We start from the raw sequence: 21,429 nt of genomic DNA on the forward strand, positions 1-21,429 counted from the left end.
GCTGCCCCCTTTTCAGAGGCTGCCTAGTTGAGATGTCACATCCCCGACAGGGGGGCCCTCAGGCTGCACCCGCGCCCCCTCCCCCGGGCGCCCTAACAATGACCGCCGCGCCGACGGGACACCCTCCTCCTTCCTTGTCGGGCTCTGTGAAACCCCGGCCCCCTTTCCGCTGGATCGCGGACGTTCATATTTTCTTTCATGCAACTGCCGCCGGTCACCCGTGAAACGGTGGGGACATTGTGGAGCTGTCAGGATGCCTGGGGATTACCCGGCATGCTCCGCCTGTGAGAAAGTCACACGCCGGGCCGCTTTGGAGACGTTCACTTGCAGGGGACGCTGACAGGCATGAAGCCCTGATCCCAGAGTGGCAATTTCATTTAATTAAGGGCCTCTTTTTATTACAGATTTCCCTCCACTTTTTCTTTTATGTTTATATATCTATCTATCAGAATGATGGGTAACGCCTGGCTTGCTCGGGGGTGCGCGCCTGTGCGCGGATGGCTCACTCGGTGGTGACGGTCCCACCGAGTGGCCGGGGCTGGGCCCATTTTTGCAGCCCGCTCAGACCCACGTGTGTGTGTCCAAGTTGAACCCAGAGACGGCTGGGATCCTGCAAACGGGGGGCTTGCATACGTGTGCGGGTATCTTCGTGGGCTAATTTCTTTATTTTGAAGCTAGCCTCTTGCAGTCCTGGACGACTAACATCAGAATCCGACCTGTGCCCAGCTATGGGGACTTGCAAACAACACACACACACACACATACACACACACACACATATATATAATATCTAGCTCTTCGGGGTTGTGGCTTTCGGCGAAAATAGTTGGGGGATGCATTGCTGTCTCTTTTAGTAATTTTTACCTCTGCAGCTACATGGAGATGTAAAAAGGTGCTAAGAAAGATTGGAGCGATTAATGCTGGGCATTCACCATTCGGGCGCTGGTGACAGAAGAGCCTTGTTAATTTTTTATCTGACACCCTTAGGCGGTTTTGGCCTGATGTTAACGCCGGGGTTGCCACCCAGCGCACACGGGGGCCTGTGCTGGGCACTGTGCGAGGCACCTGGGGGTAAATCGCTGGTCTTCATGCATTTATTCCTAATTCTGTGATTCACGATTAATTATGACATCACAGTTCCCCAAACTGGGCTTTTTCTTTCTTCGGAGCAATACCAGCTGGCTGTCCGTCTGTGCCTCCTTTATTCACAGCTCACTAGGTCTTAACGCATGTGGGTCCCAGTCACTAGTATGTGTCCCAGGTGTGATGCCCCCTCGAGTGCATGTGACACACATGCGCAGCACACAGTCCGTGTGTCATGTGTGCAGGCCTTTTCCCCCCTCTCGATTGATCTGAAAATATGGGGGAGGGTCCATCATCGGCTCTTTTTTCTGCTTGGGACAGAGAGGCTGGAGGCACCTTATTAATTTCTTTTGGCGCCCATTTCAAAGCGCCCCCGAGGAGCCTGCGGGTCAGGGGGTCCCCGAGGCCAGCGAGGGCCCGGCTGGCGTGGCGCTCCCCTCGCTGCAGGTGCGGAGGCTGCGAAGAATGGCAACTTTGTCCCTTTAATCCCCCCCTTTCCAGTCTCGCCCCGTCTTTTGGTTGCAGAGATTGATTGATTTATTACGATTATATTCTGAAGTGCGGGTGCTGGCGAGTCGGCCGTCTGGCCGAGCGCTTGGAAACGGCTCCCCTCCCTTGTCACTGCCTCGCTGTCATTCTTACGAGGGGTGGGCGCCTCCCCAGGACTCCTGCCACCGCTGGGTTTTATTGCGTGGGTTTTACTGCGTGCATTTTTGCGGGTGGGCTCGTGGTGACATGCCCACAGTGAAACAAAACAGCAGAAGCCCAAGGAGCCCCTTATAGCCCGCCACCCAAGGCGAAGAAGAACCGGTCATTCGCCCCCGATCGTTTCATGTGTCTCTTGTCCCCACCTCCGGGGCCTGCGGTCCCTGCCCAGGGACAGAGGTGTTCTGGGTGCCCCGATGAGACGCTCTGGGCCCGGAGGCTGTGGAAAGAATCTTGACTCAAAGGACAGATCCTGGGCTGCACGTGTATTTGAAAAATCAGTGTCGGTCTCTCTCTCTCTCTAAAGGCACCAGCGACCCCTACGTGAAGTTTAAGCTGAACGGGAAGACGCTGTACAAAAGTAAAGTCATATATAAGAACCTGAACCCCGTCTGGGATGAGATCGTGGTCCTGCCCATACAAAGCCTGGACCAAAAGCTCCGCGTGAAGGTAACTCACAGAAGCCTGTCAGGCCTGCCCTTTTATAAAAACGCTGATTTCTGAGCAATCTGTGCCCTCTAGAGAGTGACCCTCCCCAGATGAGCTCCCTTGCTGTCCTTAAGCGCTGGGTTAAAAATATTAGCATGGAGAGGGTCGTTCGTATGCTTTGGGGACACTGTATATTTCTTTCAGATCAATGAGAGACACTCTAGAGAAACTCGGAGTGAAAGCAGTGTCTCCGTGGATGGCATCTGAGCTTACTGAATGTGGAAGAATTATCACTGCCTGTTCGGTAGCGACGGGCTCTCAACCCCCTCTCATTAGGAATAACTTTATACTTAATAGAGTTTTGGGCGACTGGTTGTAAGCATTAATTGCTCTAACATCTGGGTTAAAACTGCATGAGTTGAGTGCAGGATGAGATTGCTATAGGATATTTAGCAGATTTCTACTTCATTGGCAGACCTGCCCACCGTGGAAAATACTAAATTGTAACGAGAGACCGTTGAAACCACTGCGAGTAGCCCATTGTGCGTCCCAGGGCCTATGGATTCGGCCTGAGATGTATTTTTGCCGCTGTTTGTAATGGGCAAGTGAGGAGTAGGCTGAATTCCTCTTGAACTGCGCTGTGCGAATTAGTTTTAGATCTAGGAGACTGAATGCAGATGTAGAAGCCTGTTGCATTTATTAATGATTTGCCAAACTCGGTTGACTGCATTAATGGGTGTCACTGGCCCTCTTTTAAGGTATATGATCGGGATTTAACCACGTCTGACTTCATGGGCTCTGCATTTGTCATTCTCAGTGATCTTGAACTTAACAGGTATTGTATTTTTTACCTTTTTAATAGTTATTGATGAGTTTTAGAGGGAACTCAAGATAATGTTCGCTGGCATGTGTTTAGATCATATCACAAAAAAAAAATCAGAACAAGTGAAAGAGTGCTTAACTGTGATATTTTAATGATTGTTGCTTTTTACCTCCCAAGTGTGCTTGTTGGATATCAAATCCTCCGTAATGTTTTCTAAAGTGTGCATTGGATTTTGCACTTTCACTTGTTAATATTCAGTTTTCTGTTAACCTCCCCTAACTTGACATTAAAACAAGTATTTCAATTTTTAAAAATTTTTTAATTTTTTTTAAGTATTTCAATTTTATTTGGGGGAGTAGGTGAGAAGAATCGGTTAACCAACTGTTGAATTAGGCAATGCCAAGCAGTTTCTCTACCCTGAAGCTGGGTGCTTCATTTTCAGAATTGGGTGCTTTTTAAACTTGTATCTCACCCTTAGAGTTAGGGGAATTTTCCCATAAGCTTCTGATAAATTATAAGGTTGCTCAGTGCTGCCAGTAAGTGCTAACGTTATTTGTTGTTGTTTTGCTTGTAGAACGACTGAACATATTTTAAAACTAGAAGATCCGAACAGTTTAGAAGATGACATGGGAGTGATTGTGTTAAATCTGAACCTCGTAGTAAAACAGGGTGATTTCAAGAGACATGTAAGTGCCACTGTTGTGTTCTTTCTGAAATCCTCCGTTGCAGTTGCCCTTTCACTACTGGGCTACCAAATGGCTGATCTTTCTGTAATTGTTTTGCGGGGGAAACAAATAATTTTATAGAGACTTAAAGAACCTATCTGTGGTTATATATGTCTTCTCTTTTAAATCTCTGGAAAGAAATTCAGTTAAGCATTCCCTCTTTTTGGGCCAGGGAGATGGAGAGTGCTGCTGTGACTAAAATGCATACATGCTGCTTATGGTTTGCTTTTAGCAGATAATTTGAAATATACCTTTACTAAGTGTTAAGGTTTTTATTTACAGCCTTCTTAGGTACGAGATGACTTGGACATTGTTCAGTTATGAAAAGCGGTTTCCAGGATTTAATTATTGCATCGTACGTTATTAAGGCAGCCAAGTATATATTAGAAGCACGTTAGCCCCTTCTTTCTTTCTTTCAGCTCCCAAGTTTTCTCCTGAGAGTGCTTTTGGGAAGATGCAGATTTTAACGTTCTCTGGTCCATTATATAGAAATTTCTAGTTAATGCACAACCTAGTGATTCCTTTAACATCACCAAAGCCTTGGGTTGTGTGGTGATATGATTGGGATTCTGTTATTTTCGACAAATAAGTGCATGCAAGTACTAATCTTATTTGACATTCAAAGAATATAATTAGACTCCAAGAATTAAAGTCAGGACAAAAGGCATCTTTGGTTGTAACTTCTTTGAAAGGCATTTTTAAAGCCAGCTAGAATACCTCCTTGATAAAGGACTCGGATGTACTCAAGTTGGGCATGTTTAGAATCTGCCATGAAACTCTGAAGCCTGTTTATAAATTAGGCTCCGATAATGCTTCAGGAATTGAGTCACTGGGGTCAATGAGGAGAATATTCCTCATTCTGACATCATCTTTGCTTGTAGTTGTAATTTACTTTCCTGATGAAAATCATGACTGATTTACTGGTGAGCTCAGAAAATGGCTTTGAGAAGTAGGAAAACTGCAGTGACTTTGCAAATGCCAGAGGGGCAGCTAAATAGTTGCTATTTTTAATTCAAAAATCTTACGAGTACTTACCTGACAATAACTGGATAAAACCCCTTCATCATTTTTTAGAAAAGTGTCAGTGTTAAAACTCGAGGCCTCTAAAAAGCTGATATTTTGATGTTGACGTGTCTTCGATTGCTGTTGAAAATAAATTTATTTTTCTGTCGAACATAATGAAGAAGGGATTTCCTGTGGCTTTTCTTAGTCTGGACAGTTTTGCTCACTGGAGTCATTGTCACCGTGAGCAGTAGGTGACCAGTTACTTGAGCTGGATGCCAGGTTAAAATAACACGCAATGTAAGTAAGTGTCATTTGCCACATGGTCGAGCAATTGCTCGCTTATATGTTCTAATAATTTCTTACATATTCAAGTGGGCTTTGCAAAGTTGGCTAATTTCCCCATGAAAATACTCACATGTTTAAGCTACATCATAGCTGCATATTTATCCCCTTGTGTGTTTTTCTGGGATGTATTAAATTATGTTGAGCAGTAATAACGACACTTAAAACATACTGAAATATTGCCAGAATTTGGAGTCTTAAACGACCTTAGTTAAAAATGTATTTCAAATTGCAGAGAAATATATTCGATGCAGCTTGAGTTTGTTTTTGTAAAACGCCCCAAGGGATATTGTTTCAGATCCCGAAAGGGGCCGCATTTGTCACCTTACTTGGTTGGCTCTCCTGTCCTTTGAGTCCTCACCTCCCCTTCGTGAGAGATTTTCTAGCTGGATATGCGCTTTCTCACCTACTTGTCTCCCTTTCTCTGCTCTTTGCTCGCCTGGCAGAGGTCTACATATTAGCTCTACACATTAAAGAGACAGTCATAGTGATTTCCCATTAATAGCCATATCCATTTTATTTATCTTTTGTGATTATTATAAAAATCAAAAGAATTATATGGCAAAAGGCCCTAGATAGCCTTGTATTCCTATTAGACAGCAGTTAATCTTGGTGTTTGTTTTGGGTTGAAATACTCCTCAACACGTTATTGGGAAAATCAAGAACTGACTTTAGGACTCGGGTTCTAGTATCTACAACTCCGTGTCACGTGCTGAATGTTGAACTCACAGTTTCACCAGGAGAAGTGTTTTTAATGAATAATAATTTCAAGTCGTTTCTGCATCAACATTTCCATTCGCTGGCCACTGGAATGTATGTGGATCTCCCCCAAAGAATATTTATTTTCTGGTTTCTAATTTACTGGGAGATGCATTGACAGAGGGGTAGGTCATTTGCCTAAAGGTATTTTTGTCCTTAAACATAATAGTCAGCTTGGGCTGCTCGATTAGATTCATAATTGAGTTGTAATCTTCCAGATTTATCCGAGTTTGAACGTCCAGTTAGCTGGTTAACCAGCCAGAGTAGAGCTTCAAGTCCTGGACGGTGATGGGAGTAATGAGGGGATTTTGCCACGAGAGAATCTGAATTGTCTACGAAATTCAGCAGCTTTCCCATGACATATGGGAGGTCAGAAGAGAGCCGTGGTGAAGGGACTTGCTGTTCAGAAAATTTTTTCTTCCCTCCCTCAGAGCTGTATTAGCCTATTTTTCTTAATTGCACAGGAATGGCTCGGAGATTTCTGTGTCTTATTATTTTGAAAATTGAGACTTAATCAGTCCAGGTAAATGGAATTATTTTTCTAACATCTAAAACCTAAACGTGAGCTAAAGAAAATGGTGTAACAACCACAGAAATGCGGTTTTTCCTTGTGTTTCTATGTTTTGAACCCTTTTTTTGCTCAGTTGTGTTTTCTCTGTAACCTCAGAGAAAGGCTGGGTGTCTGTCATTTGAATGTTGTCTGCACCGTCTAAAAATATAATAATATTTTCGTATTGTTAACGATTCTTTTCCTCTCTTTCCTTTGGCCATTTTTTTTACTGTTCAATGGATGCAATCCTCAGCGTTGGTCAAATCGGAAGCGCTTAAGTGCCAGCAAGGTAAATACCTCTGTTTTTTGTGTTTTTCTTTAAATTTACATCATTTGGATAAAAGTTCATCTTCGTTACAAACACAATGTATATGTAATTAATACAACTGACTCTTGCATGAAACAGTGTTCTTTCCCTCTTACTGCTGTTATGAATAAGGGCATGGCCTCCCTTTTAAAATTTCATTTAATAAGGGGCCCAGCCAGATGTTTGGACTCACATCTGCTCTGGTGGTGACATTTTATAGGTACCAGCCACGTTACAATGTTTCGCTTCGTTGGGCTTCAGATTATTTGCAGTGTAGTTCAGTGAGGTGGGGTCTTTTAGGAAGTTATTTACCATTAGATAGAAATTAGCTTTGGTGTTATAGGGACAGTGAAAAGATGAATCGAAAGGATTTTATGGGGTATTTTATAACTGTGTTTCAGATCTTCTGAAAAAACCATATATTCCTTTTTATTTGGGTGAGTTCCTTTAGATATTTCTTCGTGAAGCACCAGTGATTTTTCACGTTGTTAGCATCTCCTTAATCAATTATATACCCCGCCGTCCAGTGTGTAAAAAGTGCGGATACCACTGTAGAAACGCATTATGAACGAGCAGGTTATTAAATTAGCACGTCGTAACTTCAGCCACAAAATGTCTAAAGTGGTGTAAAAAGAAACCAACAGAACATTTTAAAAAATTATAACTTCATTTAGCGGCTCGGCTGCTTTGTTAAAGAGAAATCCCCGACGTGCCGGGGGCGGTGGTTTATGTGCTCATGGGGGGGGGGGGGGGTGCAATAATCTCTGTGCGCGTTTATTTACACAAAACCCGTGGGCAGGTAGATGCCGGCTCTCGGCTCTGATTTCTGACCTCACCGTGCTTCAGCTGCTTGCTTCTCTATAAAATAAGAATGAAACAAAGATTTTGTGAATTTGGGAGAGTGTGTGTGTGAAAGAGAGAGAGGGAGGGAGGGGAGAGAGAGAGACTTGTAGCCCGAGGAGCCCATCATTTAGGAAGGCAGGCAAACTTTAGAAACCTTGCCTTTGGAAATTCAAAGGACCCCAAGTCCCGACTCTTCCTAAAATCTCTCTCCTTTGCATCTTGAACACTTGAAAAATAACTCTGAGAAGGTGTTTTGCTCCGGTTCACTTGGTTTCCCAGACCCTGGCTCCTTTTCGAAAATGAAGAGACAGTAAATTCTGTGCAGCCGGCTCAGAAATCCCTCCAACTTGGGTCTTGTTCCTTTTATAGTCACTAGAGGGTAGAAGAGCATCGTCTGTGGCCACCGAGGGGCGCCCAGCTCCCAGGCTCCCGCATTAGGAGCTTCTGGAGCCACCGGAGGCCCGCAGGCCTCAGGCCTGACAAAGCAGTATTTTCTGGTTTATAGATCCTCCTGCCGCACTAAAACACTGGGCCTGTACATCAATAACCAGCTTTAGTTAGGGAGCCCTGGCCTGTGGAAGAGCGCTGGCAGTTTGTGGAAGAACATAAAGGCTGGAGAGAAAAATTGTGAGCTTGGGGAATATTGTAGCCGAGGGAGGGCAGGGGAGGTGATGGGGTAACGGCCGGAGGGATGGAGGGAGAGGGAAAAAATGTTGACGGCCTGGGTAAAGATATCAAAAATATGGGAGGAACAGAGGGGCCCGGAGAGCAGTATTTATATCCGTGCTGCAGAGTGTGTCTTCCCGGTGAGCTATTGTCTTCCCCTCCACCCCCCTACCGTGGTAGTTTCTAGAATTTTGACTTAAGTGCACTGAGCTCAGGGACAGAAGAAATGCCCAAACCTTGTACCTGTGTGGAATAGAAGCTCAGATGACTAGAGCTCATTGAAAACTATTTACGAGCTTACACGAGAGATGCAGTTTATATATTGGTGGAGTTGGGCTCGGTGCCTCTTTGCTACTTAGAGTTGGCTCCTGATTTGGCTCATGGAAATGAGTCACCTGGAAAACCCGGAGGTGCTGTGATTAACCCTCTGGGCGAGTTGTTAAAATACCCCGATCGACCGATCTTGGTATTTTTGAGCTACCTGTAAGCTGCTCTTTTAGGATTTCCATGTTCTATTTAAAAACCAGGTAGCAGGAGTTTGGCATAAGGAAGATTCTTCTTAGCTCTGAGTATCTAAAAATTTACTAATTCCGAGTGTCCTGTCACCCAGCAAGTGTCGACTTTTGCACCTCCACCTTAGTATTTTTATAATAACTTTATTTAGGTAATTCTTCTTAAGTCCACAAGTTTATACATTAGCATCATCCAAAGGAGCCCAGAATGGCCAGATCTTTCTAGAGTCTCTTCTAAAATGTTTCCTTACTACGCTGACTTTGATTTTCATATGTTAAATAGAGAGGTTGCCTTCATATATTTATTTAGGTTCATCCAGAGCCTTTGCTTATCTTGTGATGAGCATTTTAAAATGAGAACTGAGAATCTGAATCAATAGGGCCTGAACCAGATGACTAGCTCTTTTTGGATATTTACTATGTATAATCTTGGCGGTGAGTAGCTCTGTTTCTGAACCTTACTTCTGTCTGTGTAATGCATGGAACAGTTAAAAGATAAAAAATTAACAGCACTTACTTCTATAACATCAAAGAGCCTAACTGGAAAGAATGCAGTGATAAAAAATGGAAGTGAAGAATTCCTGAGTGTATTCAGAAGTCTGCACACACGCGCACACACACACACACCTGCTCTTGAGTCTGCACAGGTGTGACACCTGAGCACTGTGCCCCTTGAGTTATGGATCTCCCCTCCTTTAGATGAGTTCGCCCAGAGATAAGTGTATTTTCTTGCACAGCCCCTCTTTTGACCCACTGTCGTATGCAGTCATATGTCAGCCATCAGGGTGGGAGCCGCGATGTACCTCAGGCGAGAGACACGTCGCATGCTGGTGTAACGTTTTTTTCCTGCATGAAATCAGTTGACTGGTGGTGCCAGTTTTCGGCCTCTTTGGCTTCGTAGCCTTTTATCTCTGCTCCTCTGTTATTTCGGAGGCTGATCCCTGCAAGACAGGTTGTCAAGGTCCCCTGCCAGCTGGCCTCCAGCTGGCTGCCCGCAGTGAGAGGAACTGGGAGGGTGCTGGAGGACAGGAGGGGGAGAAGCTGGGTGTGTCCGCATTTTGCATCTTCCCTGAGCCAGGCCAGCTGCTTTTCGGCTTCTACCAGGTGACCCTGACCCCGGTGTTTACTCTTTTTGTCTCTGTGGCCCGGGGTCACCGAATGTCAGCTTGGGGGCCGAATCCAGCCCTGTGTCTTTCCCCAGATTGAAGCTGTGCTGGACACAGCTGCACGAGTGGGTCAGTGTGGGGTCTTTGGGACGGACACCCCGTGGCCTACAAGCCTCAGTGCTGCCCCTCCAGACCCTTGCAGGGGGAGGCCGCCCCCCCTTGCCCAGCCTGAGTCTCCCACGCCTCCCACTGCTCCCCTTAGTCGTCCCAGTGCCCTGTTCAGTTTCTCAGCAGCTCCTTCCTCTGGGAAGACAGCTCTTTGCAGCTCTGTATTGTGTGTCCTCTGTCTTCAATCCTGGGGCTGATTTTCTTTTCCGGTTGGATTCCAAGACATGCCCTTCCCTGCCTCTTTTGCACTTTTCCACTTTCTGCTTCATTCCTTTGGCTCTGCCTGTCCCTCTGCTTCTCCTGGCATCTGGGTGACAGGGCCGCCCATCACCTCCCAGGAGGGTGCGGTTGGCAGAATTGCTGGGCTTAGGTTGGCCTGAACCCCGACGGCTGTCCCGTTGCATGGGCCAGAGCCTCCTTTCTTTGCCCGTTTTTCCACTTGGGCTTTTTAAAATCTGCAGTCCTCAGACTCACTCATCACACAGTCACCCCCAGGGCAGGGTGCTGGGGGGGTTCTTGTGAATGCCTTGTAGATCCTGCCCTCTTACGATGGGGCCGTGGGGCACCTCCTGTCTGTTCTACCCCTCTGATAGGCTCCTGTCCCCCAGTGACTGAGTCTGGGGGTTAGCTGCCTGGCCAGAGGGGTTAAATCTGGGAAGCCTGGGCAGATTATCGTGGGGTTACAAACGGTCATGATTCCGTCACGCAGGCTGACAGTGTCAGCTTCCCCCCTGAACACGTGGCCGAGACTGGCGAGCTCGCTGCGTGTGAGCACTTTGCAGGAGGCGTGTTCAGGGGATTCCTGCTTTGCTAAGGGCTTGGCCTCTGGCGCCTGACACACGTGGTTTTTAACATACTTAGCTCCTGGAAGGTATCTTGCCACGAAGCTAGTTTAGTGTTGGCCCTGGGAGGGTGGTGGGGGTGGAATTTAATAGAGGACAGTCAGAAATTTGGAGGGAACGCCCTGTCCCGCACCTCTTTGCCCAATGGAACTCACGTCCCTGTCTCTGTGGAGGCGCAGGGAGCAGGTCAAGCAAGAGCCTTTGCAAGACGTGGGGTCCTTCAAGGGATTACTGCGAGGGCGTGGTGCCTGCAACCCTTTCCCAGTGAAGAGAGTGCTTTCTGTTTGCTCATTTCGCTCTTTTTTCATTGCCACACCCCCCCCAACTCGTTCCCCACCCATAGTAGCCCCTTTTTTTCTTTGTATTTTCTGGGATTGGAGCATTGCATGCGTGTATAACAGAACAGCCATGTACAGCTCTGCATCTCTGTACCTGCTTACCTGTCTCTCTTCCCATATATCCAAGCTCCCTAATTTATTTCTGTGTCTGCATGTTACTCTTTACTGCCTGTTTCTTTATATATCTAATCTATCTAATTTATTTGTGTGTCTCTAAGTCTGTCTGTATATCTGTCTATCCATCCACCCATCTATCTACCTACCTACCTACCTACCTACCTATTTATAAGTAGCAGTGCACAGGCCACCGCTGAATATCTTAACCCCAGTGGACAGAGCCCTGCCTTCCTGAACTTTTCATCAAATCTCTTCTCTCAAGTTCAGCCTCAAGTTCAGCCAGAGGCTTCTCGCTGACCATGTCCTCTAAGGGCAGGACTGCTGTCCTGGGCATTCAGAGATGAATGAAATCTGGTCGTTCTGGCTCACGAGCTACTAGGAGAGGTGCAGGTGGAGAAGTGGATATGGTTACACCCATAGCCTGACCTTGCCGCTGGGTGGGGAGGGCTGAGAGAACTGGAAAGTCTCAGAGAGAACTGGAATGAATCTTAATAACCAAATGAGGAGGAGGGAAGGAGCTGAGAGGTGGCGGTGTAGAATTAATGAGGGACATGCGGGAGCCCCAAACTATCTGTCATCGGCCTCCAAACAGTTTGGTTTCCAAAGCGGGCCCCTTGCACCAACACCACCCGCATCACCTGGAAATGGTTATAAACGCAACTTCTTGGCCCCCATTTCAGACTTCTTGAGTTAGGAACTGCAGGGATGGGAGCCAGCAATCTCTCAGCAAGCCTCCCAGGTGAGTCCCAAGCGTGTTCAAGTTTGAAGACCACTGGTGTGGTCTCGGGTGCAAAGTGGGCTGCTGGGCGGGGTAGGGGACAAAGGTAGGGGTGTCAGAAGGGCAGGCCGCGTAGGCCCGTGGCTACACTGCTGAATCGTAGGTCGGGCTGGGGTTAGGGTGAGGCCAAGAGGTGCCCAGGGTGCAAAACAGAAGACGCTTGGGCTCCATTGCCAACCCTGCCCTTGAAGAAGCCCGAGGGAGCGATTCCTTAAGTGTTTTATCCCCAAGAGTTCCAGTTGCTTCACTCTTTTCCCAGCCCTGGATGGAACAGCCCTGAAGCACTTTAACTGAAGAAGAGACGTAGAAATATGGAACATAGAAGTGCAGGCCGACCCATGTGAATCAAGAAATACTAGGCTTCCCGGCCAGCATGAACCGAGAGATCACAGTTCGATTCCCGGTCAGGGCACATGCCCAGGTTGCAGGGTCGATCCCCAGCAGGGGGCGTGCAAGAGGCAGCTGATCCATAATGTTTCTCTCTCATCGATGTTTCTCTCTCTCTCCCTCTCCCTTCCTCTCTCTGAAATCCGTAAAAACACATTAAAAAAAAAAAAAAAGAAACACCAGACGATGAATGATTGCATGCGAGCTTGCTAGAGATCAGGACAGTAAAGAAAATCCTCTTGTATCACCTGGCCTTCATTTATTTTTCTGTATGTGCTAAATGCATTAGAACCATCTTCTTGGTTCCAAACCCTGAGAGTCATTGAGTATTTATAGACTTTATCAATTTTTAAAATCTCCTCTTAATCTGATCTTTATTTTTAAGTGTGACAACTGAGCGATGATACTCCCTCATAATTAAAAAAATATTAAACCGAATATAAAACTTTTATCGCTAATATCTTTGTACACACAGATTATTCATGCCCTTGGCACTGTGTTAGAGTTTTCATCTACAGATATAAATCTCATCTTGCATGTCCCTGTCCATGTGGGAAATTTAAAAGGCTTCCTTTATATCCTTACACAGATTTTTGTGTAGTTGTAGGGAATTTATGCCTACAGGACCCTCTTCAGATGATATAAGGGGCTGTGGGGGAGGTTTTCTGGGATGGATCTTCTCATGTCACGCTGTGAAAGCTGTTGACAATTAGCAGCAGTTTTACATGTTGAGGACGCCGGACAGAAATATTTCAGGGAAACCTTTCACAGACCCAAGTTCTCCCTTCGCTTTTCTAAGTAGTGCCAGCATAGCTGCAATCTCGCTTTCCTACCGTTTTACTTACAAAGTTAATTTTCCCGTGCATTTGTTTTCATGGACTGCCTGCTTTCTCACAACGGCTTAGGAGACGTAACGAATGACAGTCGCCTTAGGATGCGCCGGTGGCTTTGGAGCACGTGTCTACGTATTTCCACAGCGGAGAGGCTGTCAGAAGCACCCATAGAGTACTTGGGGCCTATTCGAAAAATCTTGTGAAAATATTTTCTCGCTGCCCCCTTTAAAAAATTTTTATCTTTTAAAAATGTGGGGGGTTATTTTGTTATAGCCAAGGGATTACTTGGAATAACTACCCCATGATAGTGGTCAAGCTGTAACCCGCCGTGTATGTCCCAGGAATGACAATCGGTTCGCTGTTTGGAGAGTCCCTTCCTGCGTCAGAGGGTCCTGAGGATTCTCTGCCTGTGGGAAGCGGGCAGAAGCCCCTGAGCTTAAACTTCCAGCCCCCCCCTTTCATCCCTTCCTTGTCTCCAAAATGTGCATGACCTGGAAGTAAAGGAATGGTCTTGAAGCTGCTTCATTTTCATGAAAAGCAGTAGATTTCTAAGTTAACTATTTCACAAGTAGCAACGTGCACGTAAGAGATGACAGTCACTCTGTTTTGAAGGGTGCTGCGGGTTTGGTGGCGGGGACCCGGGGAGAGCCAGCCTCTGGATGAATCCACATAGACGTAGTAGAAGGTTCTGGTCCTTTGGGAGGAAGGAGAAACATAACAAAACCCTGATGTGCTCTATTTTATCCGTGATGTCTGCTGAGAAATTAGGGTCAGGACCCAGAAACTTTGCTCTATCTGCGGGTGTTTGTTTCGGCCCAGGTGGGGTGGGCTTCTCCCTTTGATGGGTCATTTCCTTTCCTCCTCTCACATTCCACGCTGCATTAAGATGACAAATTTCACTCACAGGCCCAGGCCCAGACATGAAAACCCGAGCCACAGAGCTCACGGAGTGAGTGCAGGGCAGTCGATTTATTGTGGGGAGAGAGGGAGTGTTGGAAGAGCGCAGGAGGATTGGAGAGCCCAGCTCTGCATCGGGGCTCAGGCGGGGTGGCCCCCGCTGCCCCCAGCCAGGCTCTCCAGGGTGGACTTCGAAACGGCTGATTAATTAAGAAACTTTTTGAAAAGCCTGTGTGCCCGTATCCCAGACTCCTTAGCGAGTGGATGCAACTTTATTTGAACATAACCTTAGAGCTGGCTTTGCAGAAATATTTAGGGGGAACTAAGCAGACTAGAGGTTTTATGTTGAGCAGTGCACATGTCTCTTTTCCTATCCTGCCTTTAGTAAGGGGGGGGGGATCTTGGACGGCACAGAGCAAATCCGTCACATCAAACAGGGCTGCCTTAACTACAAAAATGTTCAAAGTCCGACGGAGATAGATAAAGGCTTTGGTGGAAAGTGGATATTTCCCAGGGACATTGCGAGCAATAATCCAGATGTTCCGGGCTAACGCAACGAGTGTCCGCAGATAGATCGGGAGCTGCAGCCAAGCCGCGCCTGATGGAGGCCTTCGCCTCGCCCTCCCATGCTGTTCCGCCATATGGAACCTATCTCTAGGCCCCCTTAATAACCAGCTTTGGATCCCATTTTCACAGAGCTCCTAGAGCTAAGTGGGGCTGTTTTATGAACAAGTTAGACAGAAGCCTTTCCAAGATAAACATCCAATTTGAAATTAGGACATACCGAGCCGCAGAATTATTTTGAGCATATTTCATCGAAGCACTACCATTTTTCTTAGGCAGTTGCCAGACTGTAGGATGCCCTTTGATCTTCTGTGGACATGACTCCCTCCTTTTTAAAAAGGATTTTGAAATAGTTGCAGTGTTTAGGGAGGAATATATCTGTCGGGCCTTTGAAGCATGGCCATGGGACAGGTCATGCATTAGCGTGGTGGTTGGCAAGTCAAACTTGAAGAAGAGAAACACACACAAAAGGAAATGGCAGCAGGATATATGAATCAAAATCTCATTTTCTTTTTAAAGGTAGACGTTTTCAGCCTGTGCCGAATAAGCTATAAAATGTATCCACTGCATCTACCTCTATATGTACGCATATAGACACATAAACACGCATACATATATATTTATATACCTGTGTGTCTATTGTGATGGTATGTGTTGTTCTTTTTATTTTATTTTAATGTTTTTATTGATTTCAGAGAGAGGGAGGGAGAGACAGAAACATCTTAGATGAGAGAGAGTCATTGATTTACTGCCTCCCGCACGCCCCCTGCTGGGGATCGAGGAGCCTGCACCCCGACCGGGAATCGAACTGGCGACCTCCTGGTTCAACCACTGGGCCACGCTGGCTGGGTGGCATGTGTTGTTCTTAATAAGGGAAAATTGCTTCCCTTGAACTATCTCACAAACTTTCCTTAAGTAGCATATTCGATCCACGACCCAGGGGCAAATAGGAGTCACAAAAGAATGCTTATGTTCTCGAGAGGAGAGAGTTTTTTCTTCTTTATAAAACGAATTCCTTTCTTATCTGCCCTCCCTTCTCTGTCTCAGTGCCTCCAAAAGCTGTGCATGTGTGTGTGTGTGTGCATGTGTGTGTGTGCATTTCAGGAGAAAAGTGCATGCATGTGAAGTATGGGGGCAGGTCCCCCTCAGTGTTTCAGGCGGGTATGAAATGATCGGCCGGACGCTCGGTGCGGTGTCCTTGAATCATTTATTCAGAGTGGCGGAGTGACGTGTGCCGGATGATGTAAGCCGGCAAATAATTAATACGGCCCTGGCATACCATTTGTTGTGATAAATTGTGACTAACTGGTGTCCGAGCAAATTGGTGTCTGAACGATCTGGAAGATCTATTGAGCGGATGACAGGAAGAATATATAGTGTTAGAAATTCATTGCTTTCCTATGATACTTGGTGCCATTTACATTCCACAGTCCATTTATTTCGCCTTCAAATAAAGTGGCCTGTGCGTGCGCCATTTCATTGAACAGAGAACATAAATGAACTCCGGCAACTAAGCGCAGCGTGCGGATCGCGCGGGGATCCTCGCTCGAACAAACTAACCATAAAACAACATTGTCGAGCCCGTCGGGGAAATGTAAACACGTTCTGGATAGTTCACCGTATTAAGGGGATTATGGCTGCTTCTGTTGAGCGTGATCATGGCATGGTGCTTACGTGAAAACAAATATGGATTTTGCTTTCCAGTATTTCAGCCAGAAGCCAGTAGCGAAGGGATAGATGAAATAAGCCCCTCAAATCGTGGGATCTGGTGAATAAGTCCTTGGAGATTTCGGATACTGATCTACCTTTGGATATGTTTGAAAATGGACAAAGTGGAAATTAAAAAATAAAGTGTGCTGGTCCTCTTGATAGTTTAATAATGGGAGATGTTTGCCTTTTTCTCTGTGTGGTTTAAGGTGTACATGAGTGGGCTTGAGTCACATAATTTAGAAGGAAACACATGAGTTAATAGTTGCTGCACCGTCCCGGGCCCATGCTAAGTCCCTTATGTACCCTTCCCTGCCCCGAATCTGGGCGGCTAACCGGCCGGCCCATCGCAGGCTCTGTCTGGAGCCGTGACTCTCGCAGGAGCTTTCTAGCAGCCGCCCAAGGAATCAAGGGAACTGGGGACAGATTCAAGTGGGAAGGGTCACCTCCAAGCCGCTGGTTCTGAATGCCCAGAGCTCTTTTGTCTGCCTGCAAAGCGATGCCTTGGCCTTGTACCCCTTTCTCAGAATGCCCTCCTTCCCTCCCTGCTATCGAAACGGCCAAGGGCCCTGTTGAAGGGCTGCTACCCGAGATCAGGGCTGGGGCACAGGCTGCTATCCGAGATGGGGGCGGGGGCACGGGCTCCTACCCGAGATCAGGGCTGGGGCACAGGCTCCTACCGATGATCGGGGCGGGGGCACAGAGATCGGGGTGGGGGCACAGGCTGCTACCCGAGATCGGGATGGGGGCACAGGCTGCTACCCGAGATGGGGGCGGGGGCACAGGCTCCTACCTGAGATCGGGGTGGGGGCACAGAGATCGGGGCGGGGGCACAGGCCAGGGCCAAGCGCAAGAGTCGCTCCCACTCTGCCTTTCCCGATATTGTCACAGGGTCAGTGCTGGGGGGAGAATGTCGTCACTGTGATCGCAGGTGCACGGCCGAGGAAGAGCGCGCTGCTCTGCCCAGGCAGGGGTGCTGCTGCCTGCGGTCCCCGGGCGGCCCGAGGAGCTGGCGCGGCTGATGTCCCCTCTCTGTCCCCCGCAGTCCTCGCTGCTGCGCACCCTGCGGCTCTCGGACGCCCTGAGGAAGAACCAGCTCTGGAACGGGACGGTCAGCATCGCGCTGCTGGAGGGGAAGGACGTCTCGGGGGGCAACGTGGCGGAGATGTTTGTGCTGCTGAAGCTGGGGGAGCAGAGGTACAAAAGCAAGGTAAGCCGCCAGCTCCTGGGGACAACGGGAAATCACGTCTTAAAAAAAACCGATTTTTTGGAAAAAGCCTTTTCCCGCTCCACATTTTGCAAGAATAGAAGTTCCTTCTTTTTAACCCGCTTAACTGTGTTAGGATTATTCCAGAAAGCAAATGATGGCAGAGATGCAGCCAATTAGTAGGAGTATTTGATTGCTGAGTTTAGTTTATTTTCACCCAGTGATTAGAGCTAGAGAGAGCTTATTAAATAATAGATTGGAAGGCATGATTTATTTTGTTTTGATAAGCAAACTGTGTTTCAAGAATTCGGGAAAAGGGTAACTAAATGTTTTCAGAATCTAACAAAAATAAAACAGTAATATATGTTATATTTGGGTTACAATATCTATGATAACTAAAACTATTTTCAAAATTATATACAGTTTTCTTTCCCTTACTTGTTAGTCTTTACGCCAGAAGTAGACTTCGAGGGCTGCTGTTTTTTTGCTGTGATTTAAAAAAACAAACTATCTAAAGTATTAAAAGTGATTTGTTTTGAAAAAGAATAATGGCATTTTTAGCTGTCTTTAAAAATCAGTCATCTTATTCCGTCGATCCAAATTCCATTTAATTTTTAATCTTACTAATTTGGTGTGGTTTCTATTTCAAAACCCAGAGTCTCCAAACCATGGTAATTAATTAGTTTTGCATAACTGTCAGACAGGAATATTTTCTGTGTTTTATGGGTCGAGGGAACTGGGGTACTTGAACGTTAAGCCACTTGCCAAAAGCCACATAATAAAAAAATAAAATAAAAAAACTCCAGTGGAAGATTTTGAAAATAGACCCGAGGATATTTGCAGTTGAGGCTTTCCCGGGTGGAAGGCATAACAGATGCAGACAAGTTGGAAAGTGATTTAGGGAGGCAAGGGGTTGTCTCTGATGTACAATTTTCAGCACAAAATCAAACATTAAGCGTCATTTACACCAGCCCAAGGACTAGGGAATTGAGGCTCGTGTTGACGACTCGTTGATAAAAAATGTGAAAAACTGAGGGCCAGTGATGGCAGAAATACGCAGATAATTATATTCAGCAGGAAGTTTCAGGCTGTGCCTCACGCCCGGGTAACGCATCCCTGCCTTAGATCCCCTGAGCCAGCCAGGGCCGAGCTCAGGATTTATAGAAAAATTATTCATCTCCAGGCATACACTCAGCCCTTTGGACTGAGGTGAAGTGTAGAATTAGTCCAATATCTGCTACATTCCCCCTCGGGGGATATTGCATTTAATTTGTGGTCTAATTGGTTTTTTTTTCCCCCTTTGTGGTTTCTAAATTCTGTGACCTGATATATTAAGTCCGATGTGGAAACAGCTTCAGCGATGTTACGTGACGTTGGCTGCAGCTGGGGTCCGACTCGCCCCTGTTTTCCCATGGGTGACAGTTGGCACTAAGATGCCATAGCTGATGCTGTGCCCCCAGAGCCTGGTACTCCGCGGCCAGCATTTCTACTCACTTTTTAGCCCGAACTGAATCTCTACGTAAATGAAACAAAAATGACAATCCTGCCAGTGGCTCGGGCAGCTGGGACCCCGTCTCGGCGTACACAGAAGCGCTGGGGCTTTCAGCCCTCGTTTGTTCCTTTTCAAATTGGCCACGGTGGAATTTTCTAGCCTTTCTCTCACTCTAGCAGCAAACTGGGATCTAAAAACAGGCAGCAACGTACAAGGCATGGGTGTCCCGAGAAATGCATCTGACAGATGTTAACCAAGACCCCAAACTGTTAATTTATATCGTTCTTAAGCCACTGCTGAGTGGATGTGCCAATAAAAATGATCTGATGAACCCATTAATATATTTTCTGTAAGATTGAACAACTGTAAAATGCCCATTGAAATATGTCATATATGTGTGTGTGTGTGTATATGTATATATATATATATAAAAGTTATGGTTTTATATATATACGAAAGTTAGGGCTGCTTGTGAGGTAACAGTGTTCTTTCTAGCTCGGTTGATAAATTATTAAATCTGAGTGGTGATGTTTTGCCAATTCCCAAAACCTCCAAGTCCCTTTCCTTCCGAAAAGGAGAGTTTAACTTTGCAAGGGACAGACAGACATACCCTCCCGCCCTCCTGCCGTTTAGAAATGAAATGTGTAGCTGCTGTTGCACCGAATGGCATTGTGAAGAAAATAAATATTGTAACCGCATGTTTTCTAGACACTGTGTAAGAGTGCAAATCCGCAGTGGCAGGAAGAGTTTGACTTTCACTACTTCTCTGACAGGATGGGCATCTTGGACATTGAAGTTTGGGGAAAGGACAGCAAAAAACACGAGGAGCGACTGGGCACGTGAGTCCCCTCTGCTTTTTGGGGTGGCGGGAGCTGTGTGCGGGGCTTAGGGTCAGACCTCCGATCCCCACCCCGAGGAGCCAGAAGCCAGCTGGCCCCGCGCCTGGGGAACGTTTCCGTTTTGTCAAATTGGTAGATGCCACTTAGTATTGATTAGGACAGAGGGACGCAGGAGCCTAACTGTGACCCAGCCTTTGGCAGACCCTGGTGGTCAGATTTCTAGTCTGGTCCCATGTCCCCTCCTCCACCTACACGGGGTCCCTGAGACGCCTCATGCGCTCCGACGCGTGGCACCGCGGTGACATACCGGTGCCCGGCCCACGCCCCTGGGTGAGGGCATCAGAAACTTGGTGCTCGCCAGCTGAGCAAGGGTGGCTCCCGTCAACGTGCACTGTCCCCAGTGCTATCTGGGTGGCAGGAACGGGGGCCCCCGGTGGTGAAGGCCCCGCGACCTGTTCTCTTGGTGCAGAGTGACGCCCTCTCGCGTCCCGTCGTCGGAAATGCTTTTCCCCATGAGTGTGAAGTCCCTTCTCGGACGCAGGCGCTAATTTCAGGTGTCCCTTGCATGCCACACGCTGTCATTTGGGTATTTATTTAGCACTCCGGCCGTTTCCTGTTTGTAACTTAGGTGCATCCCTGTCCTAGCGGCCAGTCTGTCTTTTCTCTCATGGATTTTAAAGGATTTATTTTGGGTTTTTTTTTTTTTTGGGGAATTATTTTCCTTTTTCCTCTCCGGCGGTACAAGAAGAGATAACAGAAGTATTTATGGGAGCTGGTTACGTACCGATTCTCAGAGTTAAGGGGAGACGGGGTGATGCCTGCCACAGGCCCGTTCCCCAGTGTCTCTTCCTTCCCATATTTCACTTCTTTCTCATTTCATTTTATTTGTTGTTGCAATTCCAAGGCTCAGTTACTGGATCCCCCAAGTGTCGGGAAATAGCCTTTTGCCTCAGGAGTCCCTTGGACGGTGTGAGTCCCTCACAGCTGTCTCCCGAGGCCTGTCGCGTAGTTTGGTTTTGCAGAACACCCGACAGTTCTTCATGGCCTCTCCGAGGAAATTCTTGTCATGAGGCTTCCCCTCGGAGGCAGTTTGACGTGAAGGAAGGAACAGCAGCCCCTGAGGTGGACATCCTGGGCTTGCTGGTCAGCACACCCTTTGTAGCTGGGTGATCTCGGCCCGTGAACTTGGAAGCTGCCTTCCTCTCCGGGTAGTGGGGCCACTGACCTCCTCGCGGGGTCATCAGGACCACCAGCAACAATGCTCATCTGGTACTTAGGTCCTTTCGAGCACCGAAAGGTAGATGCTATTATTACTATTAATCGTGAGACTTTTCTGAATGGCAGCTATAGCTATGACATTTGCAGCTAGACTTAGGCAATTTAAGCACATGAAACAGGACTAGTA

General features: G+C 46.9%; 1 protein-coding gene across 1 annotated transcript in view; it reads left to right on the top strand.

Moving 5' to 3' along the window:
• Positions 1–21,429, top strand: part of MCTP2 (multiple C2 and transmembrane domain containing 2) — a 95,322-nt gene that overhangs the window by 16,494 nt on the left and 57,399 nt on the right. The window contains exons 4-9 of the mRNA XM_016197728.2: positions 2,096–2,238; positions 2,976–3,052; positions 3,615–3,726; positions 6,675–6,710; positions 17,532–17,696; positions 19,894–20,024. Of these exons, the coding sequence (XP_016053214.1) occupies positions 2,096–2,238; positions 2,976–3,052; positions 3,615–3,726; positions 6,675–6,710; positions 17,532–17,696; positions 19,894–20,024 (664 nt within the window). The remainder of the gene's footprint in view (positions 1–2,095; positions 2,239–2,975; positions 3,053–3,614; positions 3,727–6,674; positions 6,711–17,531; positions 17,697–19,893; positions 20,025–21,429) is intronic.

Source organism: Miniopterus natalensis, chromosome 22 (genome assembly GCF_054644295.1).
Source record: "Miniopterus natalensis isolate mMinNat1 chromosome 22, mMinNat1.hap1, whole genome shotgun sequence".
NCBI classification, from domain to species: domain Eukaryota; kingdom Metazoa; phylum Chordata; class Mammalia; order Chiroptera; family Miniopteridae; genus Miniopterus; species Miniopterus natalensis.